At 39.0% G+C, this 27,988-nt stretch overlaps 2 protein-coding genes across 2 annotated transcripts; both read left to right on the forward strand.

Annotated features, from left to right (window-relative positions):
* The first annotated feature begins 208 nt into the window (after nucleotides 1-208).
* Nucleotides 209-999, forward strand: LOC115631217. The gene is made up of 2 exons (XM_030527922.1): nucleotides 209-259; nucleotides 318-999. The coding sequence occupies exons 1-2, from the start codon at nucleotides 209-211 to the stop codon at nucleotides 927-929; spliced, it is 663 nt and encodes a 220-aa protein (XP_030383782.1). The 3' UTR covers nucleotides 930-999.
* A 1,095-nt stretch (nucleotides 1,000-2,094) lies between these two features.
* Nucleotides 2,095-27,826, forward strand: LOC115631731 (putative mediator of RNA polymerase II transcription subunit 26). Its single transcript, XM_030528568.1, has 6 exons — nucleotides 2,095-2,610; nucleotides 23,687-24,858; nucleotides 25,626-25,814; nucleotides 25,874-26,116; nucleotides 26,752-26,754; nucleotides 27,103-27,826. Exons 2-6 carry the CDS (start codon nucleotides 23,785-23,787, stop codon nucleotides 27,598-27,600), a joined length of 2,007 nt encoding a protein of 668 aa, XP_030384428.1. The 5' UTR covers nucleotides 2,095-2,610; nucleotides 23,687-23,784; the 3' UTR covers nucleotides 27,601-27,826.
* The last annotated feature ends 162 nt before the right edge of the window (nucleotides 27,827-27,988 follow it).

Here is a 27,988-nt window from a genome sequence, read left to right on the forward strand (position 1 = left end):
AAGTAAGCTTTATTAATAAAGAATATATGAATTCGAGATTCAATTCGAGAATATATGAATTTTGATAACCTTGTCTATTGTGTGTTATCAATTCGAGAATACTTGTATATGAATTTTGATAACCTTGTCTATAATATGTTTTTCTTAACATGCAAATAGGTATAAATAGAGTTTAGGTACCAGATGTAAATCGACAGTATATTTTGAGATGGGACAAAAGACACATCTAGCGTTGCTTTTTATAGCGCTGTTGGCCACGGTAAGTCGAAGCATCAATCAAAAATTAGCCATTCGTTTTGTAAACTGTACTTCTTTAGATCGCTGTGGCCGCCGAAGACAGTTCGTCCTCGTCCTCTTCTGAAGAATCGAAAGAAACTAGAGCAATCAGACAACTTCTTTCATTTACGATGGAGCATATTTCCCGCATAACTGAATATATAGCAGCTGAAGGAAAAAATATATTTGAAAAAGTCGTACAGGAATTGTCGCCTCTCAAGGAAGGAAATGAAGAACTTCGTATTAAGCTCCTTAATTTTACGGAATTCATCGAAGATGCTGGCAAACTGAAGCCACGGAAAGAAGGTCAGCCATTCCAGCTGGAATCGCTTATGCTTTCTGCCACATTCTCCGAGATTATGGATGCATATAATACCACCGATACCGCAGTAAAACCGACCATTGAAACAGCGCTCATATGGGCTACTATAACAAAGAACGGCTTAGATGCGCTAGAGAATGGGGTAGAGACACGTTTTGCGGACTATTTAAGCGAATTCGATAAGAAGTTTAAAGAGTTCGACAGTTCGCTTACTCCAACGGAGCGCCAAGAATATGGCAAGATTTTTGTTTGGTACAACAGTGTTAAGAACGCATCCACTATAGATGATAAATTGAATAAGTTTGTGGATTACTTGAACCAAAAATTTTAGGATAAACTTAAAGAAAACGTCTGCAATATTTGGATTATCCTATTTTATTTGCAGGCTTGATTTATTTACTTATAACCTGTTAATTTGAATTGAAGTTTTAGAAATATTTGAGCTATTGATATTGTCATATTTGTAGATACATTTGGATATTTTTTAATCAATAAATTTCGAAATTTTAATTTTATTAGATGTCTTTAAATGCTGTCTAAATGTTGTGGAAAAACATTTGTGCATGACCAAAACCTTTATTTTTCATATGCCACTTATCATCGACTGCAAAGACATCTTCAAAAACCCTTGGCACCAACCATACTACAAATATTTTTACATATACATACAAGTATGTCTGTAGATGCGTCATTTCATATAATGAAAACCTCCCAGCTAAATTGTCAGCGTAAGCTCCCATAGCTGTTCAGCTAATATACTGTACGGAAACATAAATTGATCTTTGAGCTTATAGGGGAAAGAGACAAAACGATTAGTATCAATTAATTTGTGCGGTATTTGACGGCTAATTATTTATTAAATTCATATAAAAGAACAAGTTTCACTTGCTTAGCTAACAATTATATTATAATCACACATATTTAAATCAAAGCGCCTATTTACACAGCTTAATATAACAAACTTACGCCTGGTAACTCTTATTGATGTACACAGCGGTGTCGTTGCCACCTTAGTACAAATAACGCAATAGGCATCGGCTTAGCTAAATGTATCGATGCCTTGCTGCCCATACGAATATCAGTTGAAAAGGGAATTCCGTTGCGTGAACGTCGTTGGCGCGGTGTTTTCAATCGCCGGTCTCAACATATTTCAAATAGTTTTTAACGAAATTCACAACCAACGCGTGGTTTATTTATTAAACAATTGTGTGGAACACAGTTATAAATGAAAAATTATACAAACAGTAAACAAAAGCCCGCAGCTTCGTTTGTGGATCGGCTACAGCACGAAAAATAAAGAGCAGCGCGTGCGTTTATATCTACTTATGTATGTACATGTGTGTGCAAAAAGCCAGCAAGAGGCGTCTGCGCCTGCGTCTTGGTCTTGGCTGCTGTCTTGAAAAGGGCAGGCAGGAAAATTCAAGCCAATAAAAGATACATACAAAAAACGAGTGCGCGAAAAATTTGTTACTTTGTGTGTGCAATTGTGTGTGTTTGTCTATGTGCAATAAACAAACAAATAACGAACATTTATATTGTTATTGCCATTGATGGGTGTAAAGTATTGTTTTTGTTGCTTAAACAATTAGACGCGGTGGCTGTTTACTGTTAAATGTGCGTCTAAGGCGGCATAAGAATGGGAATGCGGCAGCGTTGCGCATGCGTCTGCAAATATTTGTTGTTGTTGTGCGGCAAGCTATAGCAGCAGCAGCACTAACAACAACTACGACTACTCAACTGCGCAATTTTTCACGCGTTGGACCTGCGACAGCCTCCAATGTTGTGGTAGTGGACAAGGCTAAAAAATATAAATACGCAAAGCCACGCTACACCCATACTTATACACATACATATCTGTGTAGACAGCCCGCTGTAAGCTCTACTGCGACAACAACAAAAACTTGCAACCACAGGGACATTTACAATTGAGCGTCTCTCTGCTAAAAAAGGAACAACAAAAACCGGAGTAAAGCGAGCTTCATTAAAAATAAAGCAACAGCAGTTGAGAATAGGTATGTATGTATGCGCCATTTGGAAAGGAATTCATTCTTATCCCTCTGTCCATGTTAAGGAGTCTAAGCCTTTTCTATAGCTGTACTCGTACAAATATTTTGATTTTGTTTATCATAAAGAAACAATTTTTCGTTTATTGCGGAAAGAAGAGCTTACATTTCGCCCCAACAAAGATTTGTTTAAACTATGCAATAGCTTTATTTCTTAACTTCGTGCTTTTTTATTTTATTTTGTTTTTTTTTTTTTTTGTATAAATTGCTTAGAACTGAAAACAAAATGAGTTATATTTAATTTTGTAGTTCAAAACAGCTTGTCTTGAATTTTTAACCGGAGCCATTTCTTCAGTCTTGTAAAATATCATATTTTGAATTCATATCAAAGATTTTGGAGTCGTTATAAAGCTTAATTGAATGAAGAGGTGTTAAAGAAATGCAAAAAGTTGAACTTGACACATACGTATTAAGACTTAGTTTACAGCATTTGAATGTTTTTAAACAACATATACTATATACATACATAAGTATGTATGTTTGTGTGTAATATATATACATATTTATTACTATTATTAGTTCCTTCAAGGTGTTTTGTTTCTCTGTAATATATTGAACATTTGAGTTTCGCCCATTGCTGTCACGTTTGCTGACTTCATAAGACAACAAATTAACAAAATTAACTCATGCATATTTATGTACATACATATGTAGCCATTCCCTTCATCTATTCCCTGGTTCCGTGTCCCAATATCAAATTGCTCTATTCTATTCTGGCATTTGGGAACGCCCACTTTCACGCTGCCCACACTTCTCTGTTTTTCTTCCCATGCACGTGCATAAACATACGCGATAAGTATGAGCCATCAAATGGACACCCGAACCCATTTCCACTTATCTGGACAACAATAAAAATAAGTAAAAATCAATTTAAGAACAAGTACAACAACAGCAACAACAGAAGCAACAAGCGAACAAAAGCAGGACACAAAATAGAAAACTAAAAAAAAATACAAATAAAATAACAAACAGCAACCAAAAGAATTTTAACAGAGCATCACAGTCACAGGCGCAGCAACAACAGCGGGTCCAAAATGACAATAACATCAATTTTGAGGCATTTATATGCGCCAATAAATTTCACAGTGAAACAAGAGGGAATAACAACAACAAGAACAACAACAGCGACTGCAACGGCATCGAGTGAGGCAGCAGAAAGATACACGACAACGCTCAACAATAAGACAAGATCAAACAAAACCAAATACAAGTTGCCGCAAGAGGCAGCAACATTTTACCTGTTGCAGCAGCAGCTACAAAAGCAACAACAACAAAAGCGCCAGCATCGTCGGCCACAACAAACAGCGAGGCAACAGATTTTGAAATGTGCAGCAAATCAATACGCGCGCGCATGCGTGTATATGTGTGTTTGAATGTGTGTATGAGATGGAGAGAGTGAGTGAAAGAGGAGGCAGAGCAAAAGATAAAAATGCAGCAGCAGCAGCAACAGCAATGACAGCAACCTGTTGCGATGACCGAGCGACTGCTGTTAGAAGAAACAGCAATAACAATGACAGCGACAGCGACAACAGAGAAATGTAAAGTCAATTTTGTGTATCGAAAATCTGTAACTAATGCCAAAGCGGTAACTGCAACAGCAGCAATAGTACCACCAACAAAAACAACAACAGCAACCAAAACCAACTGCACACCCTACTTATGTATTTCAATACAATACACAATGCTACCAAATTGAGAGCTAACTGCCTAAAAGTAAAAATGTCTATTTTAGAGTGAGTGCGTAGCATTAGCAGAGCGAGTCCTTCCTTCGTTTCCTGAAATAAGACGGCATTAAGACCTTGAGAAATTCAAAAGCCAAATTGAATTTTGTCATACTTGAATTTTAGAATTAAAAGTTTTACCCATCACCTGCTTAAATAATCAATTTTATAATTGTGTAAATGTATTAATATTTGTAGTTCGATTCATGCGGCTTGAAATAACGAGTCCGTCCTTCGTTTCCTGAAATAAGACGGCACTAAGACCTTGAGAAATTCAAAACCCAAATACTTGAATTTTAGAATTAAAAGTTTCACCCATCACCTGCTTAAATAATCAATTTAATATTTATGTAAATGTATTAATATGTGTAGTTCGATTCATGCGGCATGCAAAGTTCAATCGACCATATATATATGTACATACATATACATATAGTATGTATGTATGTACATAAGTATGTATATATTAATTTTGTCAATGAAATCGCTGTGTCCATGGGCAAGAAACTTTCTTTTCCTTTTGGGCCGCTTTGTTCTTATCATGCACCATCATTGGCCTGAGCAGAGATCTGTGTGTGCGTGTGTCTGCTGGAGTTTGTTTGTGTGCGCTGCCTTTTATAATTGGTCGCTTTTTATTTTAACGCGCCTGCTGCGTATCAGCTTCATGGTCCATTAAGACAATTTAGGTTGTCTCTTGCCGCTCCCAGTCTGCGTGGGAAGTTTGGTATGCCTGTTGGCTGGGCCCATTAAGCTCTGCCTATTGAAGAGGTATGAGGCAGGTTAGCAGCGTTAGGCGGGCAGGCAACTGGCCACAACAAGTGTCCCACTTTACTGGACTATGGCAATGCCAAGAAGCTAGTGAAGCAGTAGTAAGTAGTTACTAGAACTAGTTTAAGTTTCCTGTCGCATCGCTGGAAAATCTCGCCGCATATACGAGGCATATCAGCACGCTTTTTTCCTTTAGGCCAGTTATGTTGCATGTGGTTGCTGCTGCGCCTTCCATTACCGTTGGCAACATTTTCTCACACACTGACACACACATACTGAGAGCAGAGCAAAAATGTAGCTGCCAGCTTTTTGCATTGGCGCGCCTTGAAATGACAACGAGCGATCGAGGTATGGAACATGCTGAACCATGCGTTCCAAGTCGCATTCCAAATGCGGTACAGCATATGAGGTACCCAGCAAATGCATTAATTCAAGTATAGGAGCAGCAACAACAACCATCTAGTACAAACCTCCATTACAAACAACTTTAAGCTCTGCCTCAGCCAGCATTTTTGCGCCCCTCTTTGCGCTTCTCAATAATTTCAGTGCCGTCTTGGTTGCATGCTGTGATCAGTATAAATTAGTTTATACTATATTTGTCCTCAACGATGTTGACAGTTAGCTTAATAGTGTCTAGAAAATATTATTCCCATACGCTATAATACAATATCTCTGTCTCTTGGAAATATCGAAACATATTTATGGTGTTATTCTTAAATTAAGACTAATCAGGGTATATAGCTCCTCTGGCCCTACAATATATAAAAGATGAATTGGCAATACTCGTAGACAAAGCTATAAAAATAAGTTCTAAACCATTACGACGAAGTTAGAAGATTATTATATACAGTTGAAAAAATGAATAATTTTATAAGCAATTGAAAATACAAAAGCAATTGCAATTTATATAGTTCTGATACCAATAAATCGAAGCTACAGCTTTATTGCGCTTTCAATCGTTTCTAATGATGATCATATACGAGTAGTATGTACGTGTATTCTCTTCCTGCATTCCTTTTGCTCCACCGATCATTAGCCATCAACTATCAACTAACATACAATACAAATCGCACATTCTACCTGTGTTTCCCTGCCACTGCCACTTAAATTGTTGTGGCCATTGTTATAGGAATGTTGCCGGTTCCATTGCAGCAGTTGCTGTTGCTGTTGATGTTGTTGCTTCTGATGCTGCCGATTTAAACGCACGACCTCCAAAACGCTACGTTTAATAGAAATTTACATAAAATGTAACTGCAACTGCTGCAAATTTTCAGCACATGCTATTTTATATCTATGGCTCAGTTGGGCCAGGCCGGGTCGGGCTTCTTCTTTCTTGGCTGCCTAATTTAACACTTTGTTGCCGATGTTTTGCTGTTGTGACTGACGCGGCAAAAAACAAAAAAAAAAAACTTGTTTGCGCAGGCAAATAAAAATAATGGCACAAAAGTTTATTAGAAAACAACACAAGGCAACAAAACTAAACAAAATAAAATCAAATAAAACCGAAACACCACAGCAGTGAAGAGAAAAAGTGTGCTTAGAAATTAGAAAGTACGGCGCGCGGTGTGTGTATAACTCGATTTGTGACTGTCATAAATGGCGGAAATTGTGGGGCTGAGGCTGGGACTGGGGCTGGGGCTTGCCGCAGATGCTGCTGCTGCTGCTGCCGCGCTACTGCTACTACTCGTACTCGTATTCGTATTCGGCCGACTGCCTACTACGGCCTGCCCAACTCTGCCTTACTTGCCGCCCGTCTTGACTTTCTTGCTTTCTATTGGAAGCACAGTGGGACGGAATAATATAATTTTATTTCAGGCATATTTATCATATGGTTCTCCACTCAATTCTTACATTCTGCATATACCTTAATCATACCCTTTAAATAGAACGAAATAGAATAGTGTGGAAGTAAAAGGATGTCACACAAACAATATATCGTGGACTTAAGACTAAATCATCGCTGCTCGCAGGAAGCTCTATTCAAGCTCGCAGGAAGCTCTCTTCAAGCCCGCAGGCTTACATTACAAACGAGAGAGTATTTGCCGTTACAGCAGTGAGAGACTGCGGCATGAGAGAGCTAACAGTGCTATGATATTAGAGAGGCCGCTGGCCTGTCCCAATAGTTAAATTTGTTTCTTATCCGAAAGATGATTAATTTACTTATCAATAGAGCTGGTGTTTTCATTATTGTCGTTGCTTTTTTAAGCTATTAATCCTTTTATATCTTTAATCATAACCTATAGGCAAAACTGCTGTTCAAAATAGTATTAAAAAAGCAAAGTAAAATTAAATAAATATAGTTGAACTTCAAGTTCGATCTACTTTCTAGACTTATCTATGCTCAGCCCTTTTAAGTTCTTACTTCGGAAGCTTCCATTAGTTAATAAACAACTGAAATAGAATTATAATCACTTTATGGTACATATTTCAAAATTATCAGATAATTTGATTATTATAAAATATTTAGCCAACTAAGTAAATAAATTTATTTAAGGTGATTCTAAAATTTACCTAAAGAATACATTTTCAACTGCGGACGAGAAATTGAAGTCTTCGTATGACGCAGAAAGAGGTCATCAGTAGTTAGAAATAATATATTGACTGCTAGCTGATAATATTTATATGACGCTGTATCTCATGATTTCTCTTCTCGAATCGAAGCACTTGTTCTATTTTAGTGTAAGCTTGAACATTTCTCATTGGTTTAGTGAGATAAATAATCAGGGAAGTATGGCAAATGATTGAAGCAGATGATTCTTTACACACGACATTAAAGAGAAGATGCTATTCAAACAAGTGTTAGCGCCTTTTATAGTTCAAGATATGTGATGTATTTCTGTAGCGATTTCGGCCACTGTTGCTTGGCTTTGCTTTGGTGGCTTGGTGGACTTGGTGGCTGGCTTTCTTGCCTATAATTTGTGCCATCAGCATTTTGTCGTCGTTATCGTTAGCAGCGACGTTAACTGCAGCAGCAACGGCAGCAGAAGCACCAACAGCAGCAAATGAAGCGTGTGCTTTCCCCCCGTTCCACCAACTGGCTTCATTGGCGGCTGCCTTCACCTGAGTTATTAAGTTGCCCTCTATAATTATCAGGCACACCGTGTAACAATTGCAGCATCACATTTTGGCTGCGTTTTATTAATTTCGCCGACTTTTTTATGACTTATTCAATTCGGGGCCCAGTCGCTGGACCAAGACAAACCGCTCTCTGCGTTTATTATTGCACTTAATGTGACTTGATTTATAGGCAGCAGCAGCATCATCATCATCGTCAGCAGCAGCAGCAGCAGAGCTGAATAAGGAGGAGAAGGGCAATCTCCATCCCGATCACAGCTGTTGAAAGACAGTTCATTTTGCAAACCTTCAACGCTTCACTGCGCGCCATACTTATAACGTTGATATTGAGTTACACGATCTCCACAACACCACAGAGTCCAGTCGCTTGGCTCTCAAGCAAGCTTCGTTCATCTCTTGGCCCTGCGATACACGTATTGCCTTTTAATTAGTCCATAAATTTTGCTTTATGTAAAAGTTGAGACGCAGTTTTCAGATTTCAGTTTCTTTGCTTGCCTGCTTGTTTGTTTGTCGTGAGTGCGTGAGTGCGTGTGTACGTGTGTGCGTGCGTGCGTTTTATATAACACACAAAACCGTGGATCCTTTCATAAATCTTTACAAAGCACACACACACAAACACTCACAGACAATCCGGAAGTTTGTGCACAAAGAGCGAACAATCATTACCCACGATCCGTTCCAAAGCGTAAGCGGCTTTGCCGAGAAAGGAAATTGAGAATTCTCTCATCGGCGTTTGCCGCGCACTTTTCTAAAGTCATTTTAATGGTTTCCGCTTTTTATGGTACTAGGCATTATTTTATTCTACGCAGCCTAAGCATTGGTAAAAAGAAGTAGAAAAATTAATAGAAAATTAATTGGTCTGCCGCCAACTTTTGCTTCTATTGGCGATGGCATTTATTGCTTTGCGCATGCGTAGCCTGCCTTGTCACTAATTGTTGTTGCTTTTTAATGGTTTATTCACGCTTGCCAACAACGCGTGTGGTGCCGGAGCTAAGCGTGTTAATGCCTTACATAATGCTATTATGTATTTATTTGTTTGCTTGTTTGTTGGCTGCCTGTCTGGGCTTTCATTAAAGTTGCTCGCAATGTAATGTGGGCCGGCCTAGTCGTTTTGGCCATACTCGTAAGAAGCATATGGTAACTATGAGCTTAAAGTACCGCTAGGGGCAACAGCTTAACTGTGCTTTCGGACTTACTTTTGTGCTAACGTTGTAATGGAGTTACTTTTTCTGTACCTCAAAAAAAAAAAAAAAAAAAAAACATGCAAATGTGAAACTATCATGTAAGGGGCCCTCTACCCTCCACAGTCATTAAAAACCAGCCCATAAACGGCCAGACAGTCAGTCTTTAGGCAAATTTCATCACCAAACATGCTCACTAAAGCCAAAAGGCAACAAACTTTAGGGCAAAGCAAAGCAAAGCCAATCCAATTTATTTAGCATAACTCGCATTTAAATATAGCCCGATCTTCAATTTCAAATTATGCATATGCTCCAATTCGAGTCTCACATTTAAGTCAAAACGCGACGCATATTTGATTTTTACGACTACGCAGATACACAAAGATTGGTCGGACAAACAGCTTCGGCTACTTGTTTAGACACACGCCCACAATTCTTAATTGCTTGATTGATATACGAGAGTCAAACTATAACCAGAAACAGAGTAAACGAGAGCCGATTCTACTAATTTGCTTTGTAATGATTGGCCCAATTCTAGGACTCGTCACACTTCAGATTAACAGTGTCTCAGCCGTGAATCTTGCATTTCATTAACCAAGGGGCTAATGGAATTCAAAACGACTACCGACTAACGACTACCCCGATAGATAATGAGCTTGACGTACAGGTGTCAGCTTTTACATTACATTTTACATGTAAGAATATTTTTTATGCCGTTTTTCTTGTTCTGCATTTCTATGAGCAACCAAAAATGGAACCAATATTATACATTTTTAAGAACCGCAACCAGTTTGAAAATCTCTGTTGATAGGTTCTTTTTTCGAAGAACATACTATTTAGTATTATTATTTGTCAACAATCTTTCGAAACCAGTTTGAAAATCTCTGGTGACAGGTTCTTTTTTCGAAGAACACACTATTTAGTATTATTATTTGTCAACAATCGCTTCAAGAAATTTCATGGATCTTTATCCTTATCTGAAAATGGAAATGGAGAAGAGCCTTACGATTTTTATTGAGAAATCGCTTAAATAAAATGTCTGGTGTATATGTATACCCTTATATTTGTACCTTATGTGAAAATATATACTCGAATAATATTGGTCGATTTGATAAGAATATAATATAATATTGTTCTCATTGTTCTTTGAATTCTGCTTTCTGCTAGAAAAGTTGGACTCAAATTTCTCCCTAAATTTCTTTTCAAATAAATCGATCGGAATAATTATCCTTAATATACAAACTACAAGGGTAAGTCTTTAATGACCCCCATTGGAAGGCTTAAAATATACATTTACTGCATGTACCTATTCAACTGACTGCTACTGTATAAATAAACATGCCAAAATCGCAGACGACGGGGCTTCGTGTTGGCCATAAACATGTTAGCCATTTCTTGCTTGAAATTAGCTGAGGACAGCAGCAGAAAGAATAACAACGCTGGAAACACTGTGTAATCAAGAACAACGAACTGCGCAAATTATTTTTGCATGTAAATTAAACAAAAATAGCAACAATAACAACAAAATTGGAAACAACGGCAGCGAACGAGATATCTGAAGAATATTAGGTGTTTCCTTGCTGCTGCTGTTGTTGTTGTTGTTACATGCTTTCAAAATTATCGCTAAATGAAAATCTTTTGCTAAAACTCATTACCACGCCTTCGATGGCAAGGGTTTGGTTACAACAACAAACCAACCACAACAATACGAAATTGTCGAAATATGCAAATTTCTATGGAAGGCAACCAAAGTGCCAATCTCGAACATTTGAAAGACTGCAGACGGTCCACAAAAATGTACAACAGCACATTAATCTTAGTGCCAGCATCTCAGCCACAACAACAACTTGTAAACAAATTCTACACATTTGCCAAAAGCCATAAGCCGGCTACAACAACAGCAACAACAAGAATAACACATGTTTCTACCTTTACAACAGCTTCAAACACTAAATTACAGAAATGTAGTTTTGTTTTGTTATTTTCCAACCGTTTTTCGTTTTTCTTTTTCTTTCTACGTTTTTTTTTCTTGGCCCCGTAACCCAATAAAGTTCAAATGTTCAAATATTTAATTATGAATATGTATGAAAACGAGGTATACAAGTAGTGTGTGAAAAGTTCGAGCAAGTTTTTGTGCCCCGTGTACAAGAGATCGGTAGTTTTGAATGGCTTTCGGTAGTTTCAATTTTGTTTTGCTAAATAATAGTCTCGGACTTTGTCAATTGAAGGGCTATACAAACGGAGATTGACACTGAACAGTTATAGGGCTTTAGAATCTAAGTCGAAGTGTTTAATAAGATGCCTTTTGCGAGGATGTTGTCATGAGGAGTGGTGTAATGTCTGAGATAAATTAGTATTTGATCTAATGCGATATTTTCGGGTAGAATCAGCAATTTCTTGAGGCTTAATGCAATCAATTTCGATAGTTTCATACTACTTGTTAGAATCAGTAGTGTTGTTCTTATGGAATATGTATCATTTCTGGACTATCCTTATTCCCAATGAATTAAGTGTAAAAGAGTAGAATGTTAAAGTCCTGCCAGTTCGGCTCTTGAAAACCCTTTCGTGTTCACCGCTGCAACGAATTTAACTTAAATAAACGTTATTGTACCAATTATTCTTGTGACAGCTTTATGATATAGTTTTTAACACTATGACATCTATATGATTTTATTTATTTATTATTTCCTAGTGCAACAAGACAAATTCTTATTAATCCTCGCGCGGAAGTGCTCGAGGTTGGGCTATTTTATATTTGTAACAAGAGAGAACGCTACAGTCGAGCAAGCCCGACAGTGTAATACCCTGTACCCAGGTAAACTTCCGTCACTGAGTTATATGCGCCCATAGCAGCAGCAAAAAGAGGAAGAAGAAGAGCGAACTTGTTGCTGCAGTTTGGGGGGGTTGTACTGGCGAGGATTTGTTTTGCTAATAACTTTTCTTAAAATTGACCGAATTGAATAAAATTTTATACAACAGTAGACAATTGTATATTAATTATGTGTGCAAAGTTTGGTTTAGGTAGCATTTGAAATGTGGACGCTATTGACGAAATTCTGTAGCGGGGGAAGGGGGGGAAAATTAAAAAAAAAAACATAAACTCGTCCTTACTCGGACCTAGGAGAATCTGGATGCCAACTTTGGTTATTCTAGCTTTTATAGTTTCCGAGATCCTTGCGTTCATCCAGACGGACGGACAGACGGACGGACGGACGGACAGACGGACGGACATGTCTAGATCGATTTCTCTCGTCATGCTGATTCAGAATATATATACTTTATGGGGTCGGAGATGCTTCCTTCTGTATGTTACATACTTTGCACAAACCTAATATACCCTTTTTACCCTACGGGTACAGGGTATAAAAATGTATTGTTAAGGTGCTAATCTGAATGCACGGCTTCAATGCTTTGATTAAACAGAAAAAAAAAATTAATTTATGCACAATATCACAAAACATACTATTTTCTTTGATAAGATTTAAAAGGATTTTTATAAAATTTTGAGTTTAATTTAATGGATTTTGAACATTTTATATTGTTAGTTACATATTTTTTATAACAAATTTAATTTTTCCATAAATACGATGCACATCTAATTTTTTTTAAAATGGTATCGTTGTTGATTTCACAGTCGAATATGCACAGATGTTGATTAAACTTCAGGATATCCTGAGACACTATACAAAAATCATAAGTATCCGATTTTTTTAAGGTTTCATTGTTATACAGGGTGCGCCATCTTTTATGTCGGTATGTAAATATTGAATAACTTTGTCATTAGTGAACCGATTGACTTGAGTAGACCAGTGTTGAAAAATTAGTCTGAAGAAATTGTACAGAACCAAATGAAATAAAAATATCTCATACTTGAAAATAGGTGGTTTATTTTCAAAGATATTCAATGTTTACATACCGACATAAAAGATGGCGCACCCTGTAGTACCAAGAGTGGTTTTTTTTTACCGATCAATGATATGGGAGTTTTACAAAATATTAGCCACGTTTTTTAATAAAGCTGCGTTGCGTGTGGAGAAGACATGTCGGTTCAAAAGTTTTCGGCGGTTATAAGGACGGACATGTCTATACAATTCTTCTCGTCATGTCTATCATGAGATCTGCCACGCCTGCTCCTGCCTGCTGCATACATTTTATCTTTTAGCTTTTCTAGTATAACATTTCAACTTTTAAGTAGAGTATGAGAATAAAATATAATATAGATTACCTTTTCTTTTTAGGAGTAGTGCTTGTCTATATGATACACGGTATATTACTACTACATTAGACAATAAATATGTTAAACCCTAAAATCAAGTGAAATGAATCCCTTGTTGGTATACTTGTGTGGACCTGACTGCAACTCTATTGCTTGCTTCTCTTCCTTTTTAGGTATTTCTTCAAAGAATTCCTCTAGCTGTTTTAGGTGTAAAATTTTGAATAATCATACATAAATATTTATGCAAAGTGAAATAAATGAGAGATCTACATACGTATATACAAATATGCACGTATATAGAGGAGTGTTGGTTAAATTCGAAGTGGCATCTAAAATTTGTTTATGCTAATTCAAGGGGCCCAGGTCTGGTCACTCACTCATCATCTGTCTGTCTGCCTGTCTGTCTCTCGGTCGGTCATTTCTACTTCTTTTGTATAATGCGACTGGGCAGGCGCTTCATTAATTTGCTGTCGTTGAATTTCTACCTTCTTTTCCATATTGTTGTTGCTATCTTTTATTTTGTAGCAAGGTGCGTTAGCTCTCTTTTGTATGTGTGCCTTGGTTTCGCGTTCGGCGGCAGCGGCTACTTTCGATTTTGTGATTTTCTGTTTATAGCTTTATTATAATGCCCGATTGGTTTCGTTTCTTAGCTGCTTTGGACTCTGTGTGGCATGATTAATCGTGGCGCTGGCTGTGGCAACCTAAAGCTGAATCGGGCGCTGACGTGGGCAGCAGCGTAGCGCGTGCTTTTTATGGTGTGATATTTCTATACCGATTTGTAGGTGGTAGGTGGCATAAAAAACATGCAAAGCTGCCTTTTTTTTTTTTAGTGGGTGGCTGCTTTAAGCCAGCTGTCTGTCTACCTATGCATTGCATTAGCTGTAAGATACTGTAAACATACAAATATGTATAATACCGACAGCAGTACGAGTATATAGTGTATTTTATTTACACGCTTCAAGCTGTACGCCTTCTGATCTCTAAGGTTTTTGTTTTCTCAACTCCTTGGCATTATATGGAAAAGTTGAAACCTTTCTGTTTGTTCAGTTTACTTATCTGCAGTTTGCTACTGCCTAGTCCTTAATATATAGAGAGCAAAAAATTGTTAAAATCTCGCTCTAGTTTCATTTACCCTCAAAGAGTTTCTTGACTTTGCAACCAAGACTTTCGAGTCAGCTTAAAATCAAATAATAAGATTATTATATGTCTAACTGAGGATGGCGTATCCATTGGCAGTATGGCATCATCTGTATAATCCTAATTAAAAACGCAGCTGAAAAGATGAAATTATATAACAAACTAAACCAAAATACACAACTCATAAATCACTTTGTGGGTAAGGATGTTTTGAAAAGAGCTTTTTAGGTTTTGAAGACCACTTTTTCGAAAGCATCGAAATGATAATGATGATGATTTATAAAATGAACGAAGTATACTTTTAAAAACAAACTCTCGATCAGTTCGTTATAAAAATTATTTAATTTCAGAAACTGGTCCATAGAATGTAAAGTTTTCCTAAAGTTTTCGTCCTACCTATGTAAAGGCAGTAGGTTGAAGCAGAAGACCTAGCACTTATTACTCTTGTTTGAATAATATATACATATCTCTTTCAAGTCTGTAATCTTTAGCAAGCTTAACATAGATATGAAACTATTTACTTGAGAAATTCTTAAATCTAATCAGCAAGTATTAATCCATCTAACATTTTAGATCGCTTTGACCCTAAGGGTAAGCCATTGCTTGTTTGTAAATACATAGTTTATTAAGTTCATTTAGTTATTTAAACCAAATTTTCGTTCAACTCATTGAAAAACTGCGGGACCGAGTACCACTTAATATAATTCAGTGAAAATTTGGAAAATTAGAGCGTTGTTATGATAAGGCTCAGAGTGCAATGAAGTGGCTGGAAAATCATTATACTTGTGGAGTAGCCCGCCTGTACATGCATGCATACTCGAAAAACTTATCTTTGGCTGCCTTGAGGCAATTTATACATACAACCCAAGGTCTATAACTGCACGCTATTGAGGCCACACAGCTCAGGCAACTCCCCAGTTATAGCAACCGGCACAACAACAACGAGACCAAGAACAACAACAATGTTTGCCGCCAGCCTAATTAAAGCTGCTCTAAAAGCTTTTCATTAGCAAGCAACTTGCTGCTGGCTGGCTCCTCATCTCCAACTCATCCAACTCATCCGCCTCATCCATGCCTCTTTCATCTTACCACAAGCTTGACTTATCGCTTAACCTTTACCGTTTAAACGCTTTTCAACCATTCTTCTCGGTTCTCTGCCTGATGCGCGTTTCATTTTTTATATAAACGAATATTTGTATATGTATAATTTTTTTGCGTTTCCATTATTGTAAGTTGCTGTGTTTATTGTTTTTATTCCGCCGACCTGTGCGCTCCTACTGTGCTACACATGCCGTTTATTATTGTTGTACGAGTATATCAGACAACGTTTATGGTTTTACATAAAAGCAGGCAGAGAGAGAGAGAGAGAGAGAGAGAGAGAGATAGAGTGAAAAGATAGTCACGTGGGTGGGCGCTTAAAGACATTAACATTTTATGGCAACTTTTAAAATTTATAATTAGTTGAACGTTAAAGGCATTTTATTGAGTTCCAGTTGTGTGCTGTGCTTGAATTGTGGGACAGTATGGTATTAATTTCAGAGATCGTTTTTCAAGACTTCCTCGAATTTGTGTTGTTTTCGTTTTTGGATAATGATGATGCTCAGTGATTGATATTTTTCAGCGGCTTTTCCTTTTCGCCCGCCTGTCACATGCCAGCGACTTAAGGCCAGCCAGCGTCTCATGTTGATAAATGAACTGCGCAGACGCGGACGCGGACGCAGACGCTGGCAAACCCGTAGTCGAAGGCGAAGGTGTCAGCACAAAGTTTTGTGCCCGTTTTGTGTGAGCAACTCAATGACTTTTGTGGTGCTTGTCTGTACTGTGTTGTGTTATGTTGTGTGTTGTTTTGTGTGGGACCTCCCCATCCTTTTGTCTTTTGCCGCACCATTCATTCATGAAAATTTTTCAACGGCCCGACTTGTGTCACTTCCAAGTCATCTGTCCGACTTAGACGGCGAAGGAGGCGAAGACGACGCACAGTGGCTTAAATGGCCAAAAACGTGAATAACTTTGTTTGTTAAAATATGGGGCACGGGATCATGTTTGTTTGGTGAATCAGTTTTTTGGAAATAGAATAAGCAGATACCAACAAGGTTTCTACAACTACGATGCAGAAATTTGATTGGATTTTATTATTGGGTTGGTTAGTGTATAAGAACAAGCATTCTAGGGGAAAACAAAAACTGAATAAAAAAGCTTTTTCAATATTTTTAAATAAAAGTAATACAAGGGATGATATTAAACGATACAATTATTCGGACACTCGTTTTAGAAAACAACAAACAATACAGATGCGAATATTTCTATATTGTCGATCAGAAGTCCACTATTTAGTCTCCAACTGTGCATTTGTCGAGCAAATAGCTAGCTGTTATTATAGTTTCAAAGCCCGCTATTAGTTGTCCAAGATATTTTTTTGCATCGCTAAATTATTAGGGAAATTCTTTAACTCTTACGATGCTACATTTGCACTATCTAGATCAAATATATGTCGTTTAGTCAAAAAATTACAGAGCAATTAATACAAGAAAACATTTCCATTTCTGTACTAACACCCAGGTGGAGAACAGATGGATCAATTGTTTTAACGCAATCCAAGGCAGCTTAAGTGAAGCCTATTCAAATAATATTAAAGAATAAGAATTACAAGTAAGAAGAGTTAACACTCTTTCTGTAACTGGCCTTAAAGTTTGGACCACTGTCTTATGTTGGGACAGAGACGAGTTCTCCCATTGTCGTTTGTCATCCGATACTAGCGGCGAAGGCGTTTTTTGAGCCACGTTTGAAAAACGATATGTATATCGAGCTATATATTTACACTCACACAGACATATGTGTATGTAGTACTATATATCCATATAACGTATCGTGGAGACAGCCACGCGTTTTTTGGTGCGTGCAATGCAAATGCAATGAAGCATGGCTTCATGGAGTCGGAAAAGTCAGTCGCTAAGTGTGAGTGTGTGTGTGTGTGTGTGTGTGGGAGTGGGTGTCTCGGCTTGGTTGCTTGGTTTCTTGAACTCCTCGTGCGGGGTTTCTCTTGTCACATTTCCGTACGTCCGTCTGACCGGCCGGCCGGAGTGGGTGGTTTTTATGTCAGTTTATCCTACTCACTCATGCAGTCGACTGTGGACGTCGACGTCGACGTCGCTGTTGCAGTCGCAGTCGCTGTCGTGATTCGAGCTTTGGTTTTCATTAAAGAAAAAAATAAATTTCATTGTCTATTTATCTGTTGTCGTTGCGTTGTCCGTGCTGTTTGGTTTGGTCGCCCAGTTAAATTTGGTTTTGAATTGTTGTTAAGTAAGTGTACTTAACCCACATGACTTGTGGTTTTCTCGCGCTTGTTTCTCCTTCTATTGCTGTTGCTGTAATTGTCGATGTTGCTGTTGTTGTTGATGTTGTTGTTGATGTTGTTGTTGCTGTTTCTGTAGCTGTCTTCACTTAGTTTACTCCCAAAACTGACTCGGCCTGTCTACGCTTAGCGTCGAGTTTCGCTTTGCTCTGTCTTGTGCGTGCTGTTAAAGAGATTTCTTAACCTTGAGTGCCTTTGAAATTTTTTTATTAACCAATTTTTTTTTTACTTATTATTTTGGTATATTAAATTGAAGTTTGTGTGCGCATATGCGTGCATGTGTTTCGTTTACCTCTACGCTTATTTCCTTAATTAAAGTCTTGTTTCATGGTCCGTTGAGCAACACAATCAAAATAAGCCGACTGCCAAAAATGGCAAATACAAATTAAATACCATACACAGCAGATATGAAAAATCGAAAATAATTATTGGCAAAGACTATAGAGTCCGCTTAAGGGGGTCACAAGACTTCTACAATGAAGCATAAACACTTTTATGCGCGTGCCAAAGCTGTCGCTTCTCTCACACATATTTCAAGCACAACTGTACCTCGAAGTCCAAATTCCTAACAGCTATTGTGAGTAAATAGAGGCTAGAAGAATCCAAAGTCAAGGGTGATTGTCAAAATAATTAATGTGAGGGTCAGTAATAATTTTATAGAGTACCTCAAAAGTTACATTTTAATAGCTTCTCTATAAATATTTTGATGGATTAACACTTCACTTTAAAGCTAAAAATATTGCAATTAAATAACATAAAATACGGTTGTTTGTTAACTTTTTTAATTCTATTTATAAACTTATTAGAGGCCAAAAACTTAACACCAAGAAAAATGTTGTATACGTTTATAAACGTTTACGACGAATTCGACTTGTTTAGTCCTTGCATAATTTGATAGCTTCGAGCACTTGGCGATGTCGGTTTTTAAACTTTTCTCTCATATTATAAATGAAATCAGTCTCTCAAAACATAGTATGTTCACAAATGGTTCCCATCAGTGCAGTATTTATATCATATTAATTGGAAACGGTAGGAGATATCTCGCACATTGAATATACCCCGACTATCATTAATTATATCGTCTTTGCACCAACTTAATAGAATTTTTGATGGACAGCATTGATATTATTTATGTGATAGGTGAGCCCTTCTTTCAGGGGGTTGCAAAACGGGACCATCCAAGTGGAACGTTGTTGAGCCAGACATGTAAGATAAAAGGGCTCCTTTTCATCACCCCTCCCTCCTAAGTGTTTTCGGGGAGGAATTTCTTGACATATGCTTGGGCTATTTAGGCTGTCAGTTGTCAGCTTGCCAACGTGCTGCGCCCTCACTCCCTCAGCGACAACAGCTGCATATTCGCATTCAAAGTCCCTCCAAAAAACTAAAAAAAAACATGAGCTGCAAATGACAGCAACAGGTGCGAAATGTAACAGCGCCCGCGCATTTACAGAACTTACAGCGCCAGATCGCCAGACGAATGCACGGGAGGAAGTCTCTGGCATAGAGACAAAAGGGTTTGGGCCTAGGGCCCAACCACGACAGCCAAACCACTTCCTTCTCTGCGCGCGCTGGCATGCAAAATTACGGCAAGCAAATGTTGCCATTGCGAAATAAGACAAAAGAATGCGCCCCACAGATTGCCTGGGCTCGGACCGACTCGGCCCGGCCCGGCCGTGCCAGGCCCTTTGTTTTAGCATTGCTACTCTTTGTTTTTTTACCCCACACACAGCCAACCAGCCAGCAAGCCAGCCAGCCAGCCAATTGCTGCGCCTGCGCCATGACGAGGCGCGTATTCTTATTGCGCCGTCGCAGAAAACTTACAAAACACCAGAGTGGAGGGACGACAGATACAAGAGTACTCTACTCGTACAGATGCAGAGACAGAAACAGAGACGAGCAACAGTTGTAAATCATCGAATTACCTCAAAATAATAGCAATCGCTCTTTGCTTTGCAGTCAGTTGGCCAAGACGAAAATGAAATTGCCAAAAGCAAAGCAGCGAGCTGGCTGAAAACAATCACGATAGACTCCATTTGTAAGTAGTCGAAGACTACATGCCCTTGGAAAGCTATGATTATTACAGGTCTAATTGAAGTCGTTTGATATTAAACGAGCATATATAAAGAGTCGACTTTAGGTTATTGGTAATAGTCTGATTAAGTCAAGATAAAAATATGAGATCATTGTTTCATATTGTAATCAAATAAGAGAGCGTTTCACTATTATCAAAAGTGTATTAGAAGATAAGGTTGATTAGGCATGCCCATTCAAAAGGGCCTTGGTCTAGGGTAATGCTAATAGAGTGGCTCCAAGCTCTTAACAGGTCTATGCTTGATATATTAGATTTATTTAGATTTGTTTCAAAGGCTTTCAGTGACTGCCTTTTTTTTTGCTGCGAAAGGAAACAAATAACACGAAACTCCTCCCATCATACAATTATGTTAGATTATGGGATCGGTTTAAATTACTTTCTTCTTTGCGTCATACAAATCGTAATAGAGTTAATATACCCTTTGGATAGGGTATGAAAAAAAGACAATGCAAGAAGGCAGCTGACTCGTGTAGAGACTGCGCGAGACTGAGACTTCTCTCGCTCGTAAAGTTAAGACTAAAGCCAGCCAGATACAGATACTTTGGCCAGTTGAGTCACACAGACTCCCAGGCTGAAAAGAAGGGGCGGCAGGGCGGCAAAAGTAAGTATTATTTTGTTTTTTGGCGACTGCCGCCGCTTGCGAAATGAAGAAACCCCAAAAACAAAAAACGACGACTACAAACAGCAAAAAACTTCGTGTGTCAGTTACGCTTAATGAGCACAAATATTGCTCTCATTGTTGTTGTTGTTGTTGGTTGTGTGCTGCTGCTGCTGCTTTTGCTGTTGTCGCTGTAGATTTTTTGCTCTTGATTGCCGTGCCGTGTGCACGTTGAACTGCCTGGCCAAATGAACAACAGACCGACTGCCTGACTGCCAGCCAGCCTGCCTGTCGTTTTGACTCTGGGGTTGGGGGTCTCGTCTCGATTTCAATGAAGATGACACTGGCACAGTCGACAGTCGGAAATGCCAATACTTAGCGTGCCATGAGAAAGAAAAATGAAAAGCTTGGCACCCAAAGAAAAAACCTTCAAATTCGTTGTAGTTCGACCGCCGCATGTATTGTAGCTTAACCTTTATAAGGCACAAACCTCACGCAGTCAGGGGCAGCGGGCAGCGAGCAGCGAGTCGAGCAGCAGGCTGGCTGGAAGGCAGGCAGCATAAATAGCAAATCATCACCTGGGCTGTGTGATAGCTAGCCAGACATGCAGCTAAAATTTTTTTACATAAGTATGTACATACACTGAAAGAGTAGTGGAAGGTGATCTCAGCGAGAAACGAAAATGTAGTGTTAAACGCTTAAATTAAAAGCCCTCTAAGAGCTTAATACAAACAGCGATTGGTGACCCCGACGCTAATGTTCTTTTCCACAAGCTGAAGCCATCCATATTTTTGATTGAACTAAATTCTTTCGGAGTCAACAGACTTTCAATTGAAATTCCTTTCATTTCGTTCATTTCTCACCTGAAAGCATAATTCATAAACTTTTTCTTCTTTTTTTTTTGAGTGCACAACAACCCGCCCGCGCCCGTACTTCAGCAGCCACTTGAAATGCTCAGCGATCAAGACAACAACAAAAAAGATGAAAATAACAACAACAGAAATTTATTTAAATATATGGCCTTCGGCTCTATATTGGACGCACTTAATGTTTTGCCTACTTATGCGTATACAGCTGTCCGACCAGCCCCGTCCCGTCCCTGTCCTTCTCTTCGTAAATCTCTCCCACGAATAGCACATTTTTTTCTGACTTGGCATAGAGCTCGCGCTTAAATCTTTTGCTCATAAGAAGAGTTTTATATACAGTCGTGTTTTTTATCCATTTCTTGTTCGCACTCAAATCAAAACGTGGCACAAACTACCAGGGCTTTTTTTCCTGAAATCTTGCTAATGCTTTTCATTGTCTCTGTGTGTTTTCTTACATGAGTCGAGTTGCCGCGGGAGTCGCGGGTGTATTTGCTGATTATTAGGCGTTGGCGCAGTTTTGTTCACAAATAATAAATTGGTATAATTAGCGGCATTTTAATATGAGGTTGTAATAACAAGACCACTGACAAACAACAGACCAACGATCTATGCAAATGTGGAGTTGTTTTCATAGCCCTCAGGGTAAGCGGTATGGCCAAAGCAAAGAGCTGGCTGCCTGGCAAACAAGGCAGCTATGTACGACGGCTCGCAGAAGGTGTCGGACTGCTAAATTACCTGGACTTCGGGCTAACTCTGGTGTAGATTCCCAGGCTCTGTGGGTGGCTTCGTAGCAAATAATGAGAGAATGCCAAGTGTGTTTTGTTTCTTGTTTTAGTCTTTTTTTGTCTTGTTGACAATTTAGAATATGAAGATGGCTAATAAAAGAAAAACGCCAAAGTTTATGTTAAAAGGCAAAGAAAAAGGGGCCTCGCATAAGTAATGAATTGTGGATGAGATCAAAGCCTAGCCGTCGGGAAAGAAGGTAATTAATACTAAGTATGGGAAAACAGAACGGCACACTTACGTATAAGCTGTAGGAATAAGTAGCCTAGATCCTAGGTTGATCTGAACTGCCTACCAATGCATGAAGTTAGATCAGAAATTGTTCATTCGTACTTATCCGTATTTATGTATCGATTTGAGTTCTACGATTTTACAGCTACTTTAAACATAAAAATACAAATAGTTGTATTACATGTGTGTGACAAAAACTACAATATTGAGAGTTTCTATATTCTGATCGCTAGATCTGTAAAATCTAGAGTGTAGATTATTATTTAAGAAGAAATGTAACATTTTTATTATTAAAGTCAAGAAGAAACGATGAAAGTAAATACCGAAACTGATCTTAAGTTGACATTGTTTTGCACGGCTCTGACATATTTCCCCCATAATCACATCAAGCTTGCAAGTTAATTAGACCAAAACATGAATAATTTCCCTTTTAAACCTATGGAGAGCGACGAGATATTCGTATCCGTACGAACACATAAAAACAAAGATAGTCGTAATCCCATTTGGATAGAGGGCTGTTCCAACACGGAAGCCACCACTTAGGCCAGACAATATGCCAACAAATGCCAGGAGGCGGGGGCACTTAGCGATTAGACGCTTGAGCGCCAGCAAGTCATCGTCATATACAGATTGTCGTAGACACATGCGCATGCGCGCCCTTAACGCCCAAGTTGGCAAACTTTGGCGACGCTTGGCTGCATTTTGTTGTACAAAACGACAATGTCGTCTATAGAAGCAATGTCTTCAAGGCTTCAATGTCTGGCTGGCTGACTGCCTGGCATGTGTGCGGCGTCAGTGGCGCGATAAATGCGCATTTCACTTTCTATAAGCATCGGCCGACTAATGGCAGTTTAATTATGGCGGGCATGACTTGCCCTCAAATGTCACATAAATTGCATGAACCATGCTGTGATTTATTGTAACTTTAATTTTTTCTCTACCACGCCCGTTTATTACATACTTATACTTATATATATATGGTCTTGTCGTCTGTTTCTATTGCAGCATGGCGTCGAGGTCATAGACACGCAACTTGTAAAGCAGAAGAAAAGACAATAGACGTACACAAAAAATTAAAGGCAAACGACAAAACAGGAACTAAAATGTCCGGCAATCAACATCAGCAGCAACTACTTCAACAACAACAACAACAGCAGCAGCAACAGCAACAAAAGACACTAAATGGCAATTTAAACACAGCAGCAACAGCAACAGGAGCGACTACAAACAATTTGGGCACAAATTTGATAAAAATTAATAGCACCGCAGGCAACAGTGACAAAATTGTACACAAAACAACGCATGCAATTAGTAAGCAGCAACAGCAACAGCAACCACAACAACAATTTCAGCAAAGGCGTTCATTGCTACCATCAACAACAACAACAGCAACAGCAGCAGCGCAACACTCAACGCAACAACAAAGCGTAACGACATCACAGTCGCAGTCACATCAGCTACAAACTGTAGCCACAATACATCAGCAACACTCGGCCCAGGCACAACAACAGCAGCAGCAGCAACATTCGCAGGCACAGCAACAACAACAACAGACAACCCACTCACGTCTTCCCATACAGCAGTCGTCGCCACAGGCTAACAGCAACAGCAACAACAACAACAACGTCGGAAAGGAGGCGACAGCAGCACCCACAAACGGTCACGGACACGCCCACCATTCACAGCTGCCACACACGCGTCGCAGCTTCTATCAACTGCAACAGCAGCAACAGCAGCAGCAAACGCTTAAAGCGCCCAGCAACAGCAACAACAACAGCTCGGCTCCGCATTTAAAAGCGCCCGCTCATTCTATACCACCTCGCTACCAACCACCTCCCCAACCGGGCGGCGGTGGCGGCGGGGTCGGGGGCGGCATATTAAAAGCGCCCAGCAGCAACGGTCTCGGCATCGGGGCAACACACTTGCCACTAAAGTATCCGCCGGATATACCACAGTTATCCAGCGTCTATATACCCGATTCGGTCAAGGCGCATCAGCAGCAGCAACAACAACAGCAGCAGCATCGCTACTTGCATCAGTCCAAAGACATGCTCAAGTTTGTCCGCAAGCCCGATCAGGAACATCCCTCGCCCAACGCTTCGGTCACGTCCAGTGGGACGGGCATACCGACAGCGAATGCAGGGCGTCTCACAGCGGAACAGAATCGTCAATTGCAGGTATGCTATACTATTAGTATTATAGAGTAGATCAAAAAGTAATGCTTAAATAATAATGGTCTGAAATAGGATTGCTGAACTGAATTGGGTTTTATGTAAAAGCCATAACTGAGTGCGGGACGTTTACATAAAATGCGTTCGGAGCTTTGTTGCTTCCAATTCATAGAATCGGTATAAAATCATTTTATTTAGGTGATGGTATGGCTAAAGCGATATGTGTAGAGCATTATTGTATTATCAAAGCACGAAACATTTTGGGGGCTATAAATAAAACTCTCTCTTGGCCGGACACTCCAACTTTTGCCCGCTTAAAGGGATACTTAAATACTTAGTATGTTCTAGTTAAAGTGTCCGCCTAAGTGGGGTGTCCGGATAAAAGGGGTCTCCATTACTGACTACCAACCTTTTATCATAAGTAGCAGAGGTTTCAACCAATCGGCTAGACTGGACAGAAAACGAAAACTAAACCGCAAAGTATATACAAGTATAACGCTGGAAAGCTTCAGCTTAATTACTTCAAAAGTAAGAGGGTTTAGATGTCACGAATGTTACCTTTTATGAATTCTTCTGCAAAAGGGTAAAGCTGTAATGCTTTTGAAATAGCATTATTTGCCTTTCTAAAATCTTTACCATAAAAGAGCTCTCAAAATGCCTTTAAAAAATGCTTGTAATGGAAATGCAATTAAAGAATTTATTCATGATCTGTAATAGCCCATATTGAAATTAATATCAGCTGCCTCTAAAAAAAATTTCTGTTTTCATTCTAGTCCCTGGTAAATGAGCTCCGCGCGCTGAAGGAACAAAATCAGCGTCTGCTGGATGACAACCAGGAGTTGCGCGATTTGTGTTGTTTCCTAGACGATGATCGGCAGAAGGGACGCAAGTTGGCACGCGAATGGCAACGCTTTGGACGCTATACGGCTAGTGTAATGCGTCAGGAGGTGGCGGCCTATCAGGTATGAAATAAATAGCATCGAGTGTGGCAATTGTTTCAAAATCGAACATCCTTGTCTAGAACAAACTACGTCAGCTGGATGACAAGCAGCAGGAGCTGATCACTGACAACTTGGAGCTGAAGGAACTCTGCCTTTATCTGGATGAGGAGCGAGCCCATGTGGCGGCCAATGCGCTCTGCGCCAGCTGTGGAACTGCCACACGCAACGCCTTGCGCGATGATGGCGATGGCTCCAGTTCGAGCACCAATGCCGATGAAACTATCACAGCATTGCGCAACTATGCGGAACAGAGACAACTGCCGGTAAAAATAATCGTAATATATGTATAGACAATTGTAAATTTAAATATTATATACAGTCCATTGAAGAAATGTTTTATGTTGCGACTTCAAAGAGGAGCTTCTTTATGGCAAAGTAAATTAAATATATAGTAATAGACAAATACGTATGTGAAGTGAGAAACAATTTACAATAAGTCGAGGGTATTATTTTCAAATGTCCAATTAGCTGTGCAGAATTTCAATATTAACGGATGAAAGGTTCTGGTACAATAGGTACTGGAAAATAATTGCACATAACAGATTACACAAAAGTTGTAATTATAATTGGGAGTCTATTGTTCTAAGCAAAAGATTTTAGCAGAGGAATATACAATATAGCTCCAATTTGGACCCTCTAAAAAGGGAAAGGTGAAACTAATTCTGTTCTGATTATTAAAGGTCTAATGTAAAGTGCAATAAGCTCTAAACACAAACAGAATATGTATTCGAAAAAGTAAACCCAATGTATTAATTCGTTAAAGGGACACCAAATTTCTTTCATTAAGAAATCATATCAAGACCCATGAAGCAATAAATGGCTGCAATTTTAGATTAGAAGACAGCTTAATTACTTGGTTCGATAAAAAGGCTAAACGCTAAATCTTCACCAAGGCTAGCAAGTCTTTGTAAAACTATGAATAGTTAGCAATCATTTTGTTTGTAGATGAATTGTAATTATAGGTTGATCGAAGACAATAATGTCCACAATACAAATAGAAAGCAAGAAAATTGTCCGCAATATGAGTGTTTTATGGTGTCTGTTTAAATATTTTTATTAGTAAGTAATTATCTAAAATGTTGATTACAACTCTACCGAAACGTAAGCTAGAATCAGCAACCAACTTCAGGCTATTCGCTAATATTTAACAGATTATTTATATTTTATATATATTTAACAGATTAATTCGATATTAACAATGCAGAAAAAGATCAATTTCTCACTCTACCACTTTTACTTTATATCTCAGGATCTGCGAAATGTCAACACGCTGAACGATCAGACGTTGCAATATGTGCGCTCCCTAGAGCGACGCATTCAACAATTGGAAGAGGAGAGAGTGGTCAGCACGCCGACGGCCAATTTACAGCAGCAACAATCGGCACAACCACAGCAACAACAACAGCCCTTGCCACAACTGCCGGCTAAGCTTGCGCAATCGGCAGCGCAGCAGCAACAACAGCAGCAGCAGGATTTAAGCAATGCAGTGGCCGCTGCGGCAGCCGCTGCCGCCCAATTGCCACTTCCCGAGCCCATTGCCGGCCGCCCCGAGGCTGTGGTGCGGGCTCTTCAAGTGTTGGAGGTGCGCGAGCAGCTGGAGCGAGATCGGTTGGGAAATCTGGCGGGCAGCGCCATCGATCAAATGGACGATGGTGAGAAGGCGCTGGTGCGCGAAATGTGCAACGTGGTGTGGCGTAAGCTGGAGGGCAGCCCCCATGCAGCAAACGCTGCTCTGGAGCAGCTCTAAGCAACTTTGGGGCAACAACAACATCAAATAGAAAACAACGCAACTAACTTGGCTAACATTTAGAACTTAGAATGTTTTATGCTAATTTATGCCGTAATATTTAACACCCCTAATATATACATTGTACAAAGTTTAAACTACTATATGGCTAAGCTAAGCGCTTTATCTAAACACAGAACAAAAGTAATACTCGAATGTTTTTTTTATTATCTACTTTAATCTATAAACTGGCACTGTTACAAACACTTGAAACTGAAAAAGAGTTGGAGGGAGCTTGAGCTCTAAGCGCTAAATTGCATATACAAATAAAATGCATGAGATAATTTCAAAAAAATTGTGTTTTAATTGAAAGAAGTAATTAATGGAATATTTGGCTCGTAAATAAAAA

The sequence above is a fragment of the Scaptodrosophila lebanonensis genome, unplaced genomic scaffold (genome assembly GCF_003285725.1).
Source record: "Scaptodrosophila lebanonensis strain 11010-0011.00,11010-0021.00 unplaced genomic scaffold, SlebRS2 tig00001412-arrow-pilon, whole genome shotgun sequence".
Classification (NCBI taxonomy): domain Eukaryota; kingdom Metazoa; phylum Arthropoda; class Insecta; order Diptera; family Drosophilidae; genus Scaptodrosophila; species Scaptodrosophila lebanonensis.